Source organism: Camelus bactrianus, chromosome 12 (genome assembly GCF_048773025.1).
Source record: "Camelus bactrianus isolate YW-2024 breed Bactrian camel chromosome 12, ASM4877302v1, whole genome shotgun sequence".
Taxonomy (NCBI): Eukaryota; Metazoa; Chordata; class Mammalia; order Artiodactyla; family Camelidae; genus Camelus; species Camelus bactrianus.
Window position 1 is genome coordinate 18,126,239 of NC_133550.1, and position 19,174 is coordinate 18,145,412.

Sequence of the window (19,174 nt, forward strand, 5' to 3'; positions counted from 1 at the left end):
TGAAGGGCTGGTATGCATGGGGAGGCCCGAAGGGTGGGGGTGAGGGTTAGTGGAGTGCAAATGGGGCCAAAGGCACAGAAACAAGGCCCCTCCCTGCCAGGTATGTATGAGTAGGGGGCAAGCAAGGGATTGATGATTAGAGGGAGCTTAGATTTTTAGGGCTAGAGGCAGAGGCCACACCCTCTGCTGAGGACCATCTCTGGGGAGTGGGGTTGGGGTAGCTTCAGCCCATTGCATCTGGGTTTAAGAGACCCTGGGAACCTGAGAAGCTATACTTCTTATCCCTGGATGAAGCCTTTGGCCCAGGAGGGGCTTACACGAGGGAACAAGTGCCTGGCACAGTGTGTACACACAGGTTGAAGGGTGGATATTGTAAGGAGGTGAAGCCCAGGGTCCTCAGAGGACAGTGCTGGTAGTTATTCAGGCTATGCCCACTTCTTAGAAACCTGAGGGGAGAATCCACCACCCTTCTGAGGTGTAACGAGAGCACCGTCTGTTCCTGCTGGACCAGGACAAGAGAAAATGAAAGCAGCTTACAGCAGGAAGGCCTGAGGTTAGATCCATAAAGGACTTACCAACCATGGCAAAGGTGTCGCAGGAATAGGATGGAAGAACATCTTTGGAAAACATGAGGGGGAGATGAAATCTTGTCTGGTGTCTGGGAGCCAACAGAGGGACCACTCTGTCTAGAGGCAGGTGCAAGATCAGGATGACCCCTGGTGGGTCCCACGAGCTCAGAGAAGCCTGGGATGCTTCTCTTGGAGCGATTGATTTTGGAGAGATGGCTCTATTCTCTAACTCAGAAAATGCTTTCATCCAACCTGTTCAAATAGTGGTGGTAGCTAATAGTTGTGCAGTTCTTATGTCCCAGGCACTATCATTACCTTTGTCATATCAGATAATCTCATCATCTCATTTTGTAGATGCAAAAGCAGTTGCACAGAGAGGCTGTGACAGGTCCAGGGTTACACAGCTGCTAAGGGAAAAGCTGGGCTTTGGTTCAAGTTCAAGAGTTCAAGTTCCTGGTGTACTTTCTCTTGCTGCAGATGGTAACACTGACACCCCAAAGCATCATCGCCACTCACTCAACCTTTCCCCATCTCACCACACACAGCCCTGGCCTGAGACCCTAGCTGTGGCCTAAGGGAACTGGTCTGACGGGTCCCCACGTGGCTATCTGGCTCTGTGCCTGCCCCTCCAGTGCGACTCTGACACTCAGTGACAGGGAGGGGTTGGGGCAGGCCATGGCACTGGTGCCAGGGAAGCTAGCTAGCTCCTCCTCTTCCACCCTGAGTACTTCCTGTCCAGGCATGAGAGGAGGCGGTGGGCGAGGGCCTTCTCCTGCCCATACCAGCCCCTTCTTTCCAATCAAGAACCCCTCAGCTGACACTCGGGGTCATCAGATCAGGGACAGGGTCAGCTGGTAATGAGGAACTAAGATTTGAACCCCAGCATTTGGCTCTGGAGTTCACACACGTGACCACTGCCCCTGAATAGCACCTCCACCCAGATCCTGGGAGGTCCTGTGCACAGGAACATGGTAGGCACCCAGAGGGACTATGATAACAAACCTATGGAACTTTGTCTAACTCAATATTTTCGAAACTTCCTTGCCCATGGAACATTCCTAAGGGCAGAATCCGCTTCAACTATCTCTCCTTCCATGGCACACAGTGGGGGAAACAAGAGGCCATGGGGGATGGTAGGGCGAAGTGGCTAAGAGCATGGCTTTGGAATCAGACAGGCAGTGTGAATTCTGCTGTCCCTATTTACCCGCTCTCGAGGCAGGTTACATAACCTCTGAGCCTCCTTTTCTCTAGCTGTGAAATAAGAGACAAACGCCTACTTCAGGGGCAGCGTTGGTAGCAGGGTTATGCAGTAGGATCTTAACTTCCTAGCAGTTGTGTGCCCCTGGGCAAATTCATCGCTTGGGGCTCCCGTTTTCCTTGGCAAAATCAGAGGGATGCCTTTAGGTCCCTGCCTCAGCTCTGACGGGCCAGAGCCCCCAGCCTCTGGTCCTCGTGTACATCCCCTGGGGCAGGACAGGAAATGGTTTGAGCGAGGCCTGCGGATCTGAGATCTGGGTCGTGACCAGCCTGGCCACGTGACCGGGCACCTCCCCCTCCTGGTGTGCCCTCCGGGTCAGAATAATACCAGGAAGGGAGTGTGTGCTGGAGCCTGGGTCTTGGGCACCAGAGGGAGTTGGGGCAGGGACTGGGGCCACTTGGGCATGCTGACATGAACAACAACAAGTCATTAGCACTCGGCACTGTTTGTTCCAACACAGGAGGCTGGCTGGGTAGCATTCCTGCCCTTCCTTCTTCCTTGGCTCCTCCTCCTCCTCCTCATTTCCTGTCGCTAAGTCTCCAGGGCTGTGCGTCTGGCATCAGGATGGGCCCCATGACCGGGGCAGGGATACCCTTGGGACACCTAGGGACTTCCGCCTGTGCTAGGCCGGGCGCCTACACACGCCAGACCTCAGGCCTCTGCGGGCACACAGTGGGAAAATGCTGAGACCAGGGCAGGGGGCTCTGGCCCCAGGCCTGGTCATACCCTAACCTCCCTGCCAGGTCCTCTTCAGAGTCCTGAGTGCAGGTGGGAAAGCAGCAGAGAGAGCGCAGTGACAAGGGGAAGGGAGAGGAACCGGGCAGGTGCGGTCAGTGGAGGGAGACCAGGAACATGAGCGCTTCTGGTAGGAACTTGAGCTTATCCGTGGCTGTCTGGCTGTCCCAGGCAGGTGTGTGACATGGGCATGTTGCCTCCGGACTTTCGTCTCCTCCTGAGTCAGAGAGAACAGACAGTGCCCGCTTTGCCTACTTCCCGTCCCAATCAGGTGAAATCACGGAGGTAGACACACTTTGTAGACTGTGAAGTGCCTGCCTTTGGGCGGGCCAGGAGAGGGTAGGGCACACAGGCCCCGGAGTCCTGGACGGCGCCATTGATGCCAAGGACAAGGAGACCTCATTAACCAGTGATTCTACATAAAGCCTGTCTTCCGGAGCCGTCCTGTGTGCTGCCAAGCCTGACTCACTCCTGCAGGGTGAGGGACTTGCGGCAGCGTCTCTGGGAGGAAAGGGGCCTTCCAGCAGGCAGCCTGCCCCCTGCTTCACGTTGAGTAAGGACAGCTAACGTGTACACACAACTCCATGCATGCGCCAGGCGGTGCTTTAAACATTCCATATCTATTAACTCACGTAATCCTTCCCAAAGCCTGACTTGGTATCATGAGCGTTTATAGATTTTCTAGCCATGTGTGAGAAGTTCAATCACACATTCAGGGTCACACTGTTAGTAAACAAAGGAGCAGGGATTTGAATCCAGGAGTCAGCTCTGGGGTTTGTGTTTTTAACTACCAGGCTGCACTGAGGCCCACAGAGGGAAGATTTGCCTGCAGTCCTGTGACTGGGGACAGAACCTGGCTTGGGAATCAGGCCTTGCGACCCCAGTCCTCCCTAGCCACTGGCTTCCTGACCTCTCACTGGCCTTATCCCATGTCCTTGTGCCCCTCAGCTCCGTCGTGCCCCTCCCCTGCACAGGGCGTTTACCTGGGGGCATGGGCACACCTGGCCCCTGAGTAGGAGGAGTGGGGAATCTCATCTGTGGGGGTGCAGCACTTGGTCGGGAAGACAAGGGGCTGGTGATAGGGTGGCCAGGTGGGGATGGCGGGTGCCTGGTGTATGGGGGTCTGCTCAGTAGGTGAGTATTTGCTTGCTGAAAGAGTAGCTACCTGGATGCCTGGAGTCAGGGACTGGGCAGGGGGTGAGAGAGGTGGGGAGGGGGCGCAAGGGCTGGGTTTGAAGGCCTAGCACTAACGTGCAGACCCTCCCACTGTCCTCAGACGCCGCTCACCAGCAGCGAGGAGTCCCTGGATTTCAGCGTGAGCCTGGAGCAGGTACAGGCCGTGAGGGGTGGAGTCGGGAGCGGGCAGTGCAGCCAGGGGTTCAAGGGCCCGAGCCAGCTGTGCCGCTCGCCGTCCTAGGCCTCCACGGAGCGGGTGCTCAGGGCTGGGAAGCAGCTGCATCGACATCTCCTGGCCAACTGCCCCAACCTTATCCGCGACCGGAAGTACCACCTCAGGCTCCACCGGTGAGTGGCGGCCTTGGCTGCTGCCTCGCCCACCCCCGCTGTTTTCTCCCCCTCTCGCTCTGTCCAGGCACATGGGCCCAGCCCTGCTTCTAGCCTAGGAAGGTGCCTTTCCGTTGGAGAGTTCCTCTCTCTTCCCTCCACCCTCCTGCCGTTTGATTCTCCTTCCTCTTCCCTGTCCCCTTCACCTCCCAGGCAGTGCTGCTCAGGCCGGGAGCTGGTGGATGGGATCTTGGCCCTGGGGCTGGGGGTCCATTCCCGGAGCCAAGCCGTGGGAATCTGCCAGGTGCTGCTGGATGAAGGTGCCCTGTGTCATGGTGAGCCCGAGCCCTGGGTGGGTGCCCGGGGCTGGGCAGTCCTGGGGAGCAGGCTTCCAGGGATGGAGAGGGGGTGGGCATTGCAGGCCTCATACCCACATGGCCTCAATTTCCTCTCCTCCCCCCTCATCTGGGCCTCTGCCCCCCAGTGAAACACGACTGGGCCTTCCAGGACCGAGATACCCAATTCTACCGTTTCCCCGGGCCGGAGCCAGAGCCCGCGGGCACCCATGAGCTGGAGGAGGAGTTGGTCGAGGCTCTGGCCCTGCTCTCCCAGCGGGGGCCTGATGCCCTGCTCACCGTGGCACTTCGAAAGCCGTAAGTCGGGAGCCCTGCATCCCGCAACCCCGCTCTCAGACTCCGTGCTTTCTCAGCTTCGCCTCTGAGGGGATGATCCCTTACGTCTTGGTGGGGCGGGGTTAAGGACCCTGACTGGACCAGAAGAGGCCTGAGCGCTGGTCTGCATTCTGCCACAGACTTGCCGTGTGATCGTGAGCCTTCCTTCCCCTCCGAGCCTGGTCCTTCTACTGTGACTGAGGCTGGGGGGGCACACGGCCACGGAGACCCTGCCCACTCTGAGATGCAACATGTGGCTGAGAGACGGTGGGATTTGAACTCTGCCAGCAGGCCTGGGTTCACATTCTAGTTCCATTGGCTAGTAGCTCAGTGACCTTGGGCCACTCTGTGCCAGCTTCGTCTTCTGTCAAAAGATAGCAATACCCACGTCATGGGGTTGTCGTGAGGGCGGAATGAAGTCATACATGTAAAGCACTTAAGCACATGTCTGGCCCGCAGTGTGCACTCAGTAAAGGCTGGCCCGTTATTGAAAACAGTTGTTAGTGGGGCACCGGCAGGCCCAGGCCCAAGCTTGGTGTGTGCAGTGTGCGTTAGGCTGGGGCCCACAATTCATTATTTGCTTCCTGGCCCTCCTATACCCACAGCCCAGGTCAGCGCACAGATGAGGAGCTGGACCTCATCTTTGAGGAGCTGCTGCACATCAAGGCCGTGGCCCACCTCTCCAACTCGGTCAGTCCTCCTGCCCAGCCTTGCCCTCCCACTGCCCCCAGCCTCCCTTCCCTGTGACCCCTCCTGTGACCAGAAAACATTCCCCTCTCCTTCTGCTGTGGCTTGGAAACTTCAGTCTAGTTTCTTGCTGCCAGCCTCCTTGTCTGAAAATCCTTCTGCCTCTCTTTGTCCATTTCTTCCCCTTGCTTTGTCTCCTGCTGAATCCTAGGTCACCAGACCTGGCCACATCGCTGTCTCCTGAGCACTCGTGGCTTTGGACCTAACCTCACCCCTCACCTGGCCCCCTGCCCCTGGACTCGCCTCACTGACCCTCTGCTCCCTGCCCTGCAGGTGAAGCGGGAATTAGCCGCAGTTCTGCTCTTTGAACCGCACAGCAAGGCAGGGACCGTGTGTAAGTCAGGCGGGAGAGGAAGCTGGACATGGCGGAGGCCACAGGGGAGGAGTGGTGGGTGCCTGGGGGCATGTCTCATCTGTGCTTCTTTCAGTGTTCAGCCAAGGGGACAAGGGCACCTCGTGGTACATTATCTGGAAGGGATCTGTCAATGTGGTGACCCATGGCAAGGTCAGTCTTCCCTTACTCCCCAGCCCCCGGGCTGTGACTATTCTCTGGTCCTTGTCCTCACGGGCAGTGCCTTTAATGGACCCAAGGTCCATCTCCCAGGTCTCCTCCTGCCTTGGTGGTTCTACCCACCATGGGTCTGTCCCAGCGAGGGCTGGAGGCTGGGCTGGGCTGTGACTCAGGCCTGGGTGCAGGGGCTGGTGACCACACTGCACGAGGGAGATGACTTTGGACAGCTGGCTCTGGTGAATGACGCACCCCGGGCAGCCACCATCATCCTGCGAGAAGACAACTGTCATTTTCTCCGTGTGGACAAGCAGGACTTCAACCGTATCATCAAGGTGCTGTTGCCGGGGGTGGGGATGTGCAGGGGACATGGCAGGGACATGTCCCTGGAGAAATGGTGTGGGGCAAGGAGTAGGGACCAGGGAGAGCCTTTAAGGAGCAGGGAGAGGCTGGAGATGGAGAAGCTCAGGGATAGTGGCTGGAGGTGGGAGCCCAGCCCTGGGTGTGTGAGATGGTGCATAACGTGCTGAGGAGGTTCAGTGAGACTGGGAACCCCGGCTCTGGTGGGAGGCTGGGGATGGGGTTATAGAGGGTCGGGGGTCTAGGGTGTGAGGAGAGGCAGTGTAATGGAGAGTGGGCTCCATGGAGGGAGCCCTGGAGGAATGGGAGTGGAGGGCAAATCCAAGGTCATGGGCATTGAATGGGGAGGGAGAAGGGCTGAGGGTCCTTGTGGGAACCTTGTGGAACTCAGGGTCTGGAATGGGGGAGGGAGAGGGAGAGACCCTAGAATGGAGAAAGGAGTGGTGGTGTGTGTTGAACACTGGCTGTGGCTTGTTCTCCAGGATGTGGAAGCAAAGACCATGAGGCTGGAAGAACATGGCAAAGTGGTGCTGGTGCTAGAGAGAAACTCTCAGGGTGCTGGCCCTTCTCGTCCCCCAACCCCAGGCAGGAACCGGTAACACACCCACCATGCTCCCTCTCCACACTGTCTCTCTCGCCCACATTCTCTTCTTCTGTTTCCCAGACTTTACTCTCTTCTCCGTGTCATACCCCTGCCCTCTGGCCACCTGGGGGTGGAGAGGCATCAGGCACTAAAATGCATCCCCTGAGTTGGTCCCCACTCTACACCAAGATGGAATAGGGCTGGCAAATAGGGAAGAGTGATATGATTGATTAGTGATGTCTGCCCCGGCTGTGTGAGGGCGAGTAGTGGCACAAGTGCTATGGATTGACTTTTTGCTAGGTATACGGTGATGTCTGGCACCCCAGAGAAGATCTTAGAACTGCTACTGGAGGCCATGCGGCCTGATTCCAGTGCTCATGATCCAACAGGTAGGGGCAGGAGACACCCTGCCTGTTCTCTGACTCATTGGGTGGTCAGTGCAGCCTGGAAGAGGGCCAGGCACCCCGCATCTGACCTCACTAGGGGCTGGATTGGTCTGTTTGGTCAGTTGGCAGGAAGTCCTCATTCCTGTGTTCTTGGCTTGGGTGGGGAGTGCTGTCACAGCTGGACTTCACTGGTCCTTTGCCCTGGGTTGTGCATAATCTGGTGCTCAGGAGACTTGACCACTGAAGCCCCTGCCTGTCCCCGTCCCTGCCCTACAGAGACATTCCTCAGCGACTTCCTCCTGACCCACACCGTCTTCATGCCCAGCACTCAGCTCTGCGCTGCCCTCCTGCACCAATATCCTTCCAGCTGTGGGGGTTAGAATGATGTGTGGAGTGGGGAGAAGGAACCCCTCGTAGCCTGGCTGAGTGAACCCTCCAGAGTACCTGCGTCATGCCAGGCCCAGCTTGTCTGTGGGCCCTGGGCATCCTGCCCCTTTGCCTGAGCCATGATGGGTGGTCCAGTTGGATGCTGCGTTTCCCTTAACTGGTGCCCACCTTCCACGCGGAGCCCGCGGGAGGCAATGAGCAGGAGTGCAGCACCTATGTCTGCAACAAGAGGCAGCAGATCCTGCGGCTGGTCAGCCAGTGGGTGGCCCTGTACGGCCCCATGCTCCACACTGACCCTGTGGCCACCAGCTTTCTCCAGGTACCTGGAGGTGAGGCAGGGCTGGACTGGGCTGCCCGGGATGGACAGGAAGTCTCAGTGAATCTTGGCTCCTCCCAGAAACTGTCAGAGCTGGTGAGCAGGGACGCCCGGCTTAGCAACCTGCTGCGGGAGCAGTGGCCCGAGAGGCGGCGACACCACAGGTGATGCTTTGGCTCAAATTAACTAGTCACCTGCGGGACAGGCAGTGCAGCGGGGATGGAGAGCACTGACTGGGGTCAAGCACGTGGCTTAAATCCAGGCTGCACCCCTATAGCGGTGCCGCCCTGAGCCCGTTACCCCTTCAGGGCTTGGGCTCTAGTCTGTAAGGCTGGGAGCACACCTACCCGCCACAGCACCCGACGAGCGCAGGGCAGGGTGTGCCGTGCTCAGCTGCCTCGTCCTGCTCGCTGCAGTTAGTGTCCTCACCAGTCCCCAGCCACTCGCCCTCCAGTCACGCGTGCATCCAGGCTCAGGCAGCACAGTCATCCGTGTGTCATCCTTCTATCCCGGCACACCTGCCCTTCTCACTTCCGCCTGTTTGCTACGGAGCACCCTTGGCTCCTGCTAGCCCCCGGCCGGTTAGTTTCCTAGCGTTTACCTGGCCTCCCCAGGCCTTCCCGCCTTCCCAGGCTTCCCAGGGGGCAGCTGAGGTCCAGGCAGGGCTCACCTGCAGCCCGCCCGACCCGACACCGGGTCCCTGTCTCCCTGGAGCTCTTTTCCCTTTCCTGCTGGTCTGGGAGAATCAGAGAATCCAGGGGCCAGGTTTCAGGTTTAGCCGGTCTCTGGGACTCTGGTGAGGGCTGATGGGACCCATACCCTGGCACCTCTCTGCTCCTGACCCCAAATGTCATCCTGCCCGCAGGCGGCCCTGCCCTCCAATCTCACCTCCCTTCTCACTTACTCCACAGGTTGGAAAACGGCTGTGGGAACGCATCTCCTCAGATGAAGGTGTCCGCCCCAACGGGCTCCTCTCCCCTCTGCCGGGCCCTAGCTTCCCTGTCCGCAACTGCTCCTCCAGGGACTGCCTGGCCCCTCCTTTGGCCCCCACCCGAGGGGCTCTGCCTTGGAAGGCTCCCCACGCACAGGCACACCTTTGGGTCTGGGATAGGGGTTCACGGAGCAGGGGCTGCATGTGGTGCTGGGGCCAGGCCCTGCAGGGGAGACACAGACGACGTTGAAGGTCATTCCTCCACCCCTCCCCTCTACCCCACCCCAAGGGGCTTTGATTCCATCTGGGAGGTAATTCTTGCTCACAGGTAGAGCCAGCTAGCAGTTACCACCTAGTGGGAGGGGTGGTGCCTGGAGGCAGCCTCTGAAAGACCAGGGTTCCCAGAGTCCAGTGCAGGGCGCCCAGGGGAAGGCAGGCCCCCTCAGGAGTTGGGGGAGTCGGGGAAGAGTGCCACTCCCAGCAGTGGGGGAGGAGACGGAGATGTGACTGGAGCTGAGATCTGAGGAATGGTGGGGAAAGGACTGGGAAAACAGGTTGGGGCCGGTTGTGGGGAGTGCTGTGCTGGGCATAAAATTCCAATGCCTCACCTGGGCTTACTGGGTTCTCCGCGCCCAGCTGCCTCTCCCAGCTCGCTCTGCCCCCCTCCTCTGTGCAGCCCCCTTTTCTGCGGTAGGTGAAGCATGTTCCCTCATCTCTTGCTCTTAACTGTTGGCCCCTCCTATCTCCCTGTGAGAGTTCCTACCCTACCAGCTCCCCTCCAAGGTGTCCTCTCTGGTTTTCCTCCAAGCATTTTCCCAGTGGAATTATTTTCTTTGCTTATTTGTCTACTTGCTTATTGTCTGCTAGTGTCTGTCACGTCCCAGTAGAATGCCGGCTCCACCCATGGGGGGCCTTGACCTCCCCTGGCCTTTGGCTGACACTCAGGGACCAGAGTGGAAACACCCTCGCAGGCAGCACTGTCCTGGGTGCCAAGGATGTGGTGGGGGGCCGGACAGCCACCCTGGCCTTGAGGGGCTCGCAGTGAAGCGAGGGACGGAGCTGCGGAACAATCTCTTGCTGTAGAGGGGCAAAGACAGATGGGTTTCTGGAGGCAGGAAGGGAAGGGCTGATGCAGGGTCAGGGTCGGAGAGGGAGAGCATCTTGGGGAGGTGACCGCTGATGCTGAGAGCACAGGGTGCGAGGGGGAGGGGCAGGTGTCGGGGGAAGGGAGCCTGCCCTCTTCACGGAGCCCTGGAGCAGCGGGGAGGTGGCAGGGGCCAGAGCGTGCAGGGCCCTGTGGGCCATGGTCAGGGCCTGGCCTTCGTCCTCAGAGTCCTGAAAGCCAGTGGAGGTGTTTGAGCTGAGGATTGACAGGATCGGATTTGTGTTTTGAATGGGTCGGCTGAGGATCCTGCCTGCACTTTGTCCAAAAGACAATGATGGCCTTGAAGCCGTGATAGGAAGCTTAATCTAGCTTTGGTCAGGCAGACTGGAGTGGGAGGGAGGGCGGCACCCAAGTGGTGAGGGTGGTGGAGAGTGGGGCCTTGTATGCTGATAAGGAGTGAGCTGACAGGGCAGGTGGACCTGGGGTTGGCCTGGGCTGGGGAAGGGGGCGCAAGGAGACCCCAGAACTAGAAGACAAGCTGTGGGGACACGGATGAGGTCGGGGGAGGCAGGAACCTTGAGCCCAGAATGACCGGAAGAGTCACCTGGGAGGTGGGCTGAGGAGAGCGGAGGGATGTGTCGAGTTTTCAGATGATGGAGGACAGGTATGGGAGGATCCAGGAGGCATTTGAGACCAGGGCTTGGAAGAGTTCAGTGCTGGTGATACGGTTTTGAGAGTCTTCCATATGCGGGGGGTGTGTGAGGCTGGGAGGAACTCTGAGAGGAGCTGAGAGATCTGGAAATCCCTGGAAGAACCGTGGAGCGGGAGTAGGAAGTAGGCTGGGGGAGTAGGAGGGAACAGGCGGTAGTCAGAGGAGCTGTGTGAAGGAGGCCTTCTGCCAGCAGAGGCTCCCCATCAGCCCTCTGGTGGGGCCACGGAGGAAGGGTTGTGGGGCGACAGGCAGCTGACACCACTGAGTGTTGGTGGACAAGAGTACAGGGTGGAGGGGCATGTTAGGATGCCCCTTAGGCCACTTAGCAGCTGTGTTGCTTTGGGCATGTTACTTAACTTCTCTGAGCCTCACTGATTTCATCTATAAAATGGGGATAATTATAACATTTTTGTCAAAGGGTTTTTGTGAATATTTAAATACTTAAAGTAAACATGCACTTAGTCTTACATGTAGCAAACAGCAAATGATAGCCGGAGGAAAGAGGAAGAAAAAACCGGGGTCAACAGCTGAGGTGTGTTCTTATTAGAACAGCTGGGGACCTACTTGGCAGAGAGGGTGACACCCACGTAGAAGGGCACGGACTCAGGCCCTGCTCTGTCTCTTCTTCAGGAGCCCGGTCCCCAGCGCCTTACCTGGCCCAGGTTCCCATGGCAAGCAGAGCCTGTGGGTGGCATGTGTGCTGTGTGGGTCCCCTGTTCCTGCTGACAGAAGCCCCTCTCCGCCCCTGTGTGCTCTCTTCTGTGTCTCCTCTGGGCCTTACTTTCTCTTCCCCTCAGGCCCGGAACATGCCTGTTTGGCTCCCCAGCCAGGACGAACCCCTCCCCAGCAGCAACTGTGCCATTCGCGTTGGGGACAAAGGTTGGTGGTCCGAGCCAGCCTGGGCATAACTCGAACCATGCTGTGCCTGGTCGAGGATGCCATGCTGGACTCCTTGGGGTCCCTGTTCCAGGCTTCCCCTCCCCTCGGCCCAGGGCCTCGCACCTGCTCTGGGCAGCAGACCCACCCAGGCTTCTCCTTAGTGCCCTTGCCTGCCTCCTTGGGACCCTCCCGCTGCTGCGGTCACTGCTGTGTCCCTCCGGGGGTGGGGAGACCAAGAAGCCCCTTCCCACGGCTCAGCCCAGTCTTCCTTTCCAGTCTCCTATGACATCTGCCGGCCAGACCACTCGGTGTTGACCCTGCAGCTGCCTGTGACGGCCTCGGTGAGAGAGGTGATGGCGGCGTTGGCCCAGGAGGATGGCTGGACCAAGGGACAGGTGCTGGTGAAGGTCAACTCTGCAGGTGGTGAGTTGTGTCTCTGGGTCAGGGGGTCCCCAGGGATGGGCTCCCCTCAGAGCCATGCTCATCCCCCAAATTAAGATCATCATCATATTTATCAACATTGATGATGGTTAGTACTTATGTGAGGTTTATTACATCTCTTCAGAGTGCTTTGCATGTCCTGCTTAAGAGCATGAACTCTGCAGGCTGCTGCCTGCATTAGACCCCAGCCTTTCAGTTCCCTATCTCTGTATCCTTGGGCAGGATGTTTAATCTCTCCATGCTCTGTTTCGTCATCTATAACATTGGTATGAAAAGGGTGCCTGCTTCGTAGAAGAACTGAGGATTCAGTGAATGAGTCTATTAACATGCTTAGAATGATGTCTGGCCCATGGTCAGCACTTCATAGGTGTTAGCTTCTGCTATTTTTACCCTGCTTATGTATTCAGTTAATCCTAACAGCAATCTTATGAGGTAGGTGCTTTTATCCTTTTCGGACAAGGAAACTGAAGCTCAAAGAGATTCAGCGATTTCCCCAAGCTCACACAGTGAAAGCGTTGCTAGCCTTTGAATTTAGGTAGTCTTTGTTCATTTAGTCTGTAGACATCTTTGAGGGTCAGCTGGGGGCCAGCGGTGTGTTGGGAGCTAGAGGTACCGTGGCAGGTAAGATAGAGCAGCTTGATGGTTAAGAGCCCAGACTGTGGACTCCCAGACCTGAGTTGGAATCCTGGACCCACTGCTTACTAACTGTGTGATCCCAGGTGAAGTGTTTAACCTCTCTGAGCCTCTGTTTCCTCGTCTGTTGAATGAGCCCTATAACCCTACCTATCACACAGGGCTGCTGTGGCTGTTAAATGACACACTATGTGTAAAGCTCTGAGCATGGGACTTGACACAAAGTTGGTGCTCAGAATATGGCAGCCTAAGGATTAAGACCCACCTTTAGAGAACTTGGGATATTAAAATCCACAGTTGTCCATGGAGGTCACAGCCCAGGTCTGACAGCTGGAGCCCCGCGTAGACAAGAATTAGGGGCATCCAGAGAATAATGGCAAGGAGTGGCAGCCAGGAAAGCGAAGCCTCCTTCAGGAAGTGGGAAGAGAGGATGAGGTCACCTGCACCTATGTACTGCTCCGGGAAACACTGCCCCCTCGTGGTCACTTGGCAAATTGCAGTTGCCGGAAGCCAGTGTTATATTGAGACCCTGTGTGCCAGGGACTGTTTAGAGCGCTGATGGTTTTGATCAACACCCATGTCGGTGAACAATATTTTATTACAAATTCCCTAATATGTGTATATTTGCTTATAGATCACATACATATATTCTTACCCGAATGTTATGTAATCATGAAGCAACACAAAACAGAAATGCAAAATAGGTGAGAAAAATCAATATAAATAGAAGAGCTAATATTTTTTCCTGGACACATGGATGGTCTTGTATACCTTACTTTGGAGGCTATGGGTTAGGGACTGGGGACTCAAACATGACTGAAAACACAGTCCCAATCCACCAGAGCTGATGAAAATCCACACAGAGACTTCTGTAGGGCACTTCCAATGTTCAGATGGCTTGTGTATGTATCCTATACTGTTAGCCCCTATTTCTATAAATTATTTCTTTTGACTTATGAGTAGTCCAGGAAAATCTTCGGTCTCCACTTGACAAAGGCGGAAGCTGAGGCACAGGGTCCAGCCTTGCCCAGGGTCAGCCTGTCTCACTATGATCTATGATCCCCCTTTCATCGTCCTTGGGGTGCAGCTGTGTGTTTGTGGATTTGTGGGCATGTGCACCTGTGCATCTAGAACACCTGCCCAGGACTCCAACCCTGCTATTGGGAAAAAGGACCTTCCAGCCTCCCAAACAGTTCCTTCGCTCTGTCCCCAGTTGCTCCCTGGCCTCCCTTCCTTCCCCACCCAGTGCAGCCTGTGCTCTCTTTGCAGATGCCATTGGCCTGCAGCCAGATGCCCGTGGTGTGGCCACATCCCTGGGGCTCAACGAGCGGCTCTTTGTTGTCAACCCACAGGAAGTGCACAAGCTGGTAGGGACAGGCAGGGCGCCAGGGCTGGGGAGGAGCTGTGTTTTGGGAGCCGTAGGGGTGGGTGCTAGGGGAGGGTCACACAGAGAACAGATGGGGGCCTTGCTCTGGCTGCTGCTAGGCCTTAAGGGGGAAGAGGAAGGAGTGGGCCTCAGTTGATGGGGAGTCTCAAGGTGGGAATGAGGAGGGGAGAGCTGGTTGGGAGCTCTCAAGGGGGAAGAGGAAGACCTGCCCTCAGCAGGGGCTCCCCAGAGGACAGGAACCCTACAAGGAGGGGCCCCAGCCTTGGGGAGCTGTCAGGACCATGCCTCCTTGGGAAGCCCTGTCTTTCAGAGGCCGCTGCACTCCCTGCAGGTCCCCAGCCCAACCTGACACTCCTCCGACCAAGGACCCTGGGTCTTTGCCCGAAACTCTCTCCTCCCATCCTGTCCCTTTTCCTGGGATTCCCAGGCCTGCTCTGAGCACTCTCCCACCTGCAGACCCCACACCCTGAGCAGCTGGGGCCCACTGTGGGCTCTGCTGAGGGGCTGGACCTGGTGAGCACCAAGGACCTGGCGGGCCAGCTGACGGACCACGACTGGAACCTCTTCAACAGCATCCACCAGGTGCAGGGCAGGGCAGGGAGGGAGCAGGCGGGCGGGCGGGGTGGGGGACGCCCAGCCAGCACATGCTGACCTTGAGTGCTGCCCCTGCCCAGGTGGAGCTGATCCACTACGTGCTGGGCCCCCAGCACCTGCGGGACGTCACCACTGCCAACCTGGAACGCTTCATGCGCCGCTTCAATGAGCTGCAGTACTGGGTGGCCACGGAGCTGTGTCTCTGCCCTGTGCCAGGCCTGCGGGCCCAGCTGCTCAGGAAGTTCATCAAGCTGGCGGCCCAGTGAGTGCCGGTGGGCTGGGTGGGGTGGGTGGCCCTCTGGAGGTCACCTTTGCTTAAACCCTGAGCCGTGCTCAGTATGTTGCTAAGTCTGCCATCCCCTTGCTTCCCTGGGTCCCCTGGAGCCTCCCCACCCTCTCCAGCCCCAGTCCCTGCAGGGGCAGTGCTGGCCTGGCCGGCTCCTGGGCCCCAGGCCTGGCTGTTGTCTGGGTGTGGGGCTCTGTGTGCAGCTGCTTCCTCTGAGGGTCTCTGGGTCTTCTGTTCACAGCCTCAAGGAGCAAAAGAATCTCAATTCCTTCTTTGCCATCATGTTTGGCCTCAGCAACTCGGCCATCAGCCGCCTGGCCCATACCTGGGAGGTGGGTGCGATCTATAGGGGCAGGCCAGGGCCTCCCCCAACCCAGTCCTGAATGAGGCCCCTGCCCATCCTGGGAGTCCTGGCTGGGGATGGGGCTCCCACCCCAGAGCAGTGACAGCCCCATCTGCCTCTCCTTCACAGCGGCTGCCCCACAAGGTCCGGAAGCTGTACTCGGCCCTGGAGAGGCTGCTGGTGAGTGCCCTGGCTCCTCCCTCCAGAAACCCTGATTCTGGAATTCCCAGCAGCCCCTCTACCTGTCCTCGGCCACTTCTGAGCTCTCTAACCTTGGGTCAGGGCCTGACTCCCTTTGGCCTATGAGTTTGGGCAGCTGGCAGAGGAACAAGATGTTTAGCACTATAGGGGGCGGTGCAGAGTATTATATCTCTCAGTGTGTGTGTATGTCGGGGGTGGGGGGGTGGCATCTGCTGTGACTCTGAGGTCCTGTGTGAGGGGCAGTGTCCGGCCCTGGGGGCTGAGATGCCAGGGGACCACCAGGGGGATGCTGGTTTCCAGCTGACCTGCCTCAGGGCTCAGGACGCAGGTGTTAACAGCAGCTCCCATGTGCACCAGGGCCTGTCTTGGCCCCTCAGGAAACTCAAGGAGCCGTGGCCCAGCCTAGGACCAAAGCTGAGGAGTTAAGGAGCTGAACCCTCCACTCCCAGGAATCACTGTGGGGTTGGAAGGCTTGCGGTATTCGGGAGAGAGCAGTGCGGGTGGGCCTTTACCAGCAAGAGCTCTTGAGAAAACAGTTCTCCTTGTGGGGCTCAAGAGATTCAAAGGGATTTGCCCACTAGGGAGAGAGAGACAGAAACAGGGGTAGGGACAGAAAAGAGAGTTTTCCATGAAACCTCAGGGCCCTGTGGTCATGGCTGTGAAGCGTCCTTGGGGGCCAACCAGAGGCTGGGAAGCCACGTCGTGCAGACTGGCAGTCACAGCTCCGGGCCCATCCGCTTGCCCCTGAGCCTGCGGGGATGGGATCTGGGGCCGAGAGGAAGCTGAGCCCCAGGGGATGGGTGCAGGGCCTCTCCTCGGTGGGGTGGGGTGTGACGGCTCATGGTGGGTGAGGGTGTGCGGGACCCTCCCTCTCTCACTGTGGCTTCTTCCCTCTCAGGACCCCTCATGGAACCACCGAGTGTACCGACTGGCCCTCACCAAGCTGTCCCCTCCTGTCATCCCCTTCATGCCCCTTCTTCTCAAAGGTAAGAGCACCGGCACCCACCTCCTGCCTGCATCCCATCCATGCCCTGTGTGTCCCCCCAGCCCCACCGTCCCGACACCCAGGGGGCACGGAGATGGGTGAGGAGTGCGCAGGATAGAAGCAGAGTGAAGACATGCAGAAAGATGGTGGTGATGTTAGGTGGTCTGTGATACGAGGCCTAAGACAGACAAGGAAGTTGTTCCAGGAGGTTAGCGGGGAGGAAGAGGGCCACGTGGGTAGGGCCAGGCCCACGCCTCCCTGCTATTGGCCCTTCCCCTTCCCTGGGCTCCTGGAAGGAGAAGGAGTTCGGGGACCTACAGGCCAAGCCCATCTCTCTGCAGACATGACCTTCATCCATGAGGGAAACCACACCCTGGTGGAGAATCTCATCAACTTTGAGAAGATGGTGAGTCCAAGGAGAGGAGGCGTCGGACACTGGAATGGGCTGGAGGGTAGGACTTTGGCCTTGGAAGGGGCAGAGGCTGGGAGATGCTCTGAAGTTGTTGTCAATAATATAAGTATGGATGATTCCTTTGAAGAAGGCCCTGCCTTACTGCACTGCCTGCCCTCGGAGGGCCTGGTCTCCACTGGGCAGTGTAGGGTGATGGCCTCAACGACCTCACCCTTCAACAGAGCCCCCTCTGGGCCTGTTCCCCTCTAAGCCCTCCCTGTCCTCTGTTCTTCCCACTGCCTGGTCCCCGCTGGGTCTGTGGGTGTGCTGGGGTGCAGCAGACATGACCCCGTGCCCTACAGCCAGCAGTCCCTAGGTGCATTTAGCCGCCCCACGGGCCACACCAGGGTCCCTTCCCTCGCCCCAGCTCTCACATCCTTGTGATGCCCGCAGAGAATGATGGCCAGAGCTGCGCGGATGCTGCACCACTGCCGAAGCCACAGCAATGGTGAGAGGGCGGGATCCCTGGGTAGGAGCCCCCGACCGATGTCCCCTCCGAGGCACCAGCTTGGCCCTGTCTCCCTGACTCCCACCTCTCACCCTACCCAGTGCCTCTGTCACCACTCAGAAGCCGAGTCTCCCACCTGCACGAGGACAGCCAGGCGACGAGGATTTCCACGTGTAAGTGCTGGCAAGTTAGTCACGGCTGGCATTTACAGGCACGTGCACACACACTGTGAGGCCGGCGGAATGTCAGCCCGACTGACAGATGGGCAGGCAGGCTGGAGCCTGGAGGGAACGTGCGGAGGCCTCACAGTTGGACAGAGCTGGGACCCAGGCGCTTTTAGTGCGGACCTGCGTTTTTTAATTGGCCTTCAGTTGCATGAAATGGAATTACTCATAATCCACAGTTCATATCACACTGTCGTCATTGGCTCTTTATTTTAATCTATGTTTGTCTCTATTCTGATAGTGCGATGAACGCCCCTAGACTCAAGCCAAATATGCACACTGATAATAACTAAATTTCCCTGGTGGTATCCCCTCTCCTGTCCCCGTGCCCTTCCCTGCCCAGGGTAACCGCCACCCTGAATTTTGAGTTACTCATTTTCTTGTTTTTTAAAATAGCTTTATCATATATACACATATGTGATAAAATACATACACACACCTACATACATATATATCTTTAAAATACCTCATCTATATCATGACAGTGAAATATTCTTTTGTTCTGGTTGTTTTTGAACTTAGTCAAAGGGGTGTTACGCTGTACATGATCTTGGGGACCTGTTTTCTTCAGTCTGTGCTCTTAACCACTCTGCTGATCTGCCCCAGAGCGGGTGTCTTCTAGGCTGGCCGTGGGTGATGGCCGGTGGTGGCAGGCGGGGTGGCGGAGGATTGGAAGGCTGATGTCCTTCTGGAGGGGGAAGGGATGGGCTCTCCAAAGTGCACGGCACCCTCCTGACCGCTCTCCCCCCGCCAGGCTCGGAGCAGTCCCTGATCACCCGGAGTCCAGGCAGCACCTGGGCTTCCATCCAGCAGCTGAAGGTCATCGACAACCAGCGGGAACTGTCCCGCCTGTCCCGGGAGCTGGAGCCGTGAGGAGGGGCCGGGCTGGAGCAGGCACTTGCCGCCAGGAAAGCCAAGGCGTGCCGGGCCGGGAGGCCCCCAGGCTGGCCAAGCCGGGCAGGGCGGTCCGCGGAGAGGACTTGAGGCCCTGGAGTGGGTGGCGTGGAGGCAGCTGTCCCCCGTGATGACTGGTGGCCAAGGAGGACCTCGGAATGGAAGGAGCCGGGGCCCAAAGCCAAGGAATGGGAGACAGAGGAGCCCTGGAGTGGGTGGGAGAGTGGGGCGCTCTCTCTGCATTCAATAGAGAGCTCTCCACAGCAGGCTTTTTCCAGATTCCGTGCCTGGTGGCTTTGTTGTCCTGCATCTCCGGGCCCCTGGGGTGTGTTTCCGGGGTGGACTGAGCGTCTGCATGTGTGTGGCCTGTGGGTGGCAGGGGCAGGCCGGCTGCCTGGGGAGGCGTGGGGGCCGCTCTGCTTTGCTCTGCACAGCTGTGAGATCAACAGCTGGGTGTGGTCCGGGCTGTTTGTCCGGGAGTTGTGGTCCCGGAGGAGCCTTCTTGTGACCCTAAGTGAGCAGAGGGGCTGTGTTCTCTGGCCAGCCCCGCGGGGTGTGGCAGGGAAGGTGAGCCCTGCCCCCCGCCCCATGTCCTTGGAGTCCCCTGACTAGCCTGATCTGAGCCCCCTGGTCCCAG

General features: G+C 58.0%; 1 protein-coding gene across 3 annotated transcripts in view; it reads left to right on the forward strand.

The window, feature by feature from the left end:
- RAPGEF3 (Rap guanine nucleotide exchange factor 3) overlaps positions 1 to 18,816 on the forward strand; it is a 28,158-nt gene extending 9,342 nt beyond the window's left edge. For 2 of the 3 annotated variants that reach the window (XM_074374981.1, XM_074374980.1), the window contains exons 3-28: positions 3,839 to 3,892; positions 3,980 to 4,086; positions 4,279 to 4,400; positions 4,550 to 4,718; positions 5,342 to 5,426; positions 5,757 to 5,817; positions 5,912 to 5,988; positions 6,180 to 6,326; positions 6,834 to 6,946; positions 7,235 to 7,323; positions 7,597 to 7,675; positions 7,876 to 8,026; positions 8,105 to 8,187; positions 8,935 to 8,974; positions 11,569 to 11,650; positions 11,927 to 12,073; positions 13,994 to 14,091; positions 14,568 to 14,693; positions 14,786 to 14,967; positions 15,233 to 15,323; positions 15,464 to 15,514; positions 16,434 to 16,521; positions 16,862 to 16,926; positions 17,365 to 17,419; positions 17,521 to 17,592; positions 18,398 to 18,816. In XM_074374981.1, the coding sequence (XP_074231082.1) occupies positions 3,839 to 3,892; positions 3,980 to 4,086; positions 4,279 to 4,400; positions 4,550 to 4,718; positions 5,342 to 5,426; positions 5,757 to 5,817; positions 5,912 to 5,988; positions 6,180 to 6,326; positions 6,834 to 6,946; positions 7,235 to 7,323; positions 7,597 to 7,675; positions 7,876 to 8,026; positions 8,105 to 8,187; positions 8,935 to 8,974; positions 11,569 to 11,650; positions 11,927 to 12,073; positions 13,994 to 14,091; positions 14,568 to 14,693; positions 14,786 to 14,967; positions 15,233 to 15,323; positions 15,464 to 15,514; positions 16,434 to 16,521; positions 16,862 to 16,926; positions 17,365 to 17,419; positions 17,521 to 17,592; positions 18,398 to 18,516 (2,553 nt within the window). In that variant the 3' untranslated portion in view covers positions 18,517 to 18,816. Of the gene's footprint in view, positions 1 to 3,838; positions 3,893 to 3,979; positions 4,087 to 4,278; positions 4,401 to 4,549; positions 4,719 to 5,341; positions 5,427 to 5,756; positions 5,818 to 5,911; positions 5,989 to 6,179; positions 6,327 to 6,833; positions 6,947 to 7,234; positions 7,324 to 7,596; positions 7,676 to 7,875; positions 8,027 to 8,104; positions 8,188 to 8,934; positions 8,975 to 11,568; positions 11,651 to 11,926; positions 12,074 to 13,993; positions 14,092 to 14,567; positions 14,694 to 14,785; positions 14,968 to 15,232; positions 15,324 to 15,463; positions 15,515 to 16,433; positions 16,522 to 16,861; positions 16,927 to 17,364; positions 17,420 to 17,520; positions 17,593 to 18,397 lie in introns of those variants that run through there. The other variant, XM_074374982.1, reaches the window with a different exon arrangement.
- The last annotated feature ends 358 nt before the right edge of the window (positions 18,817 to 19,174 follow it).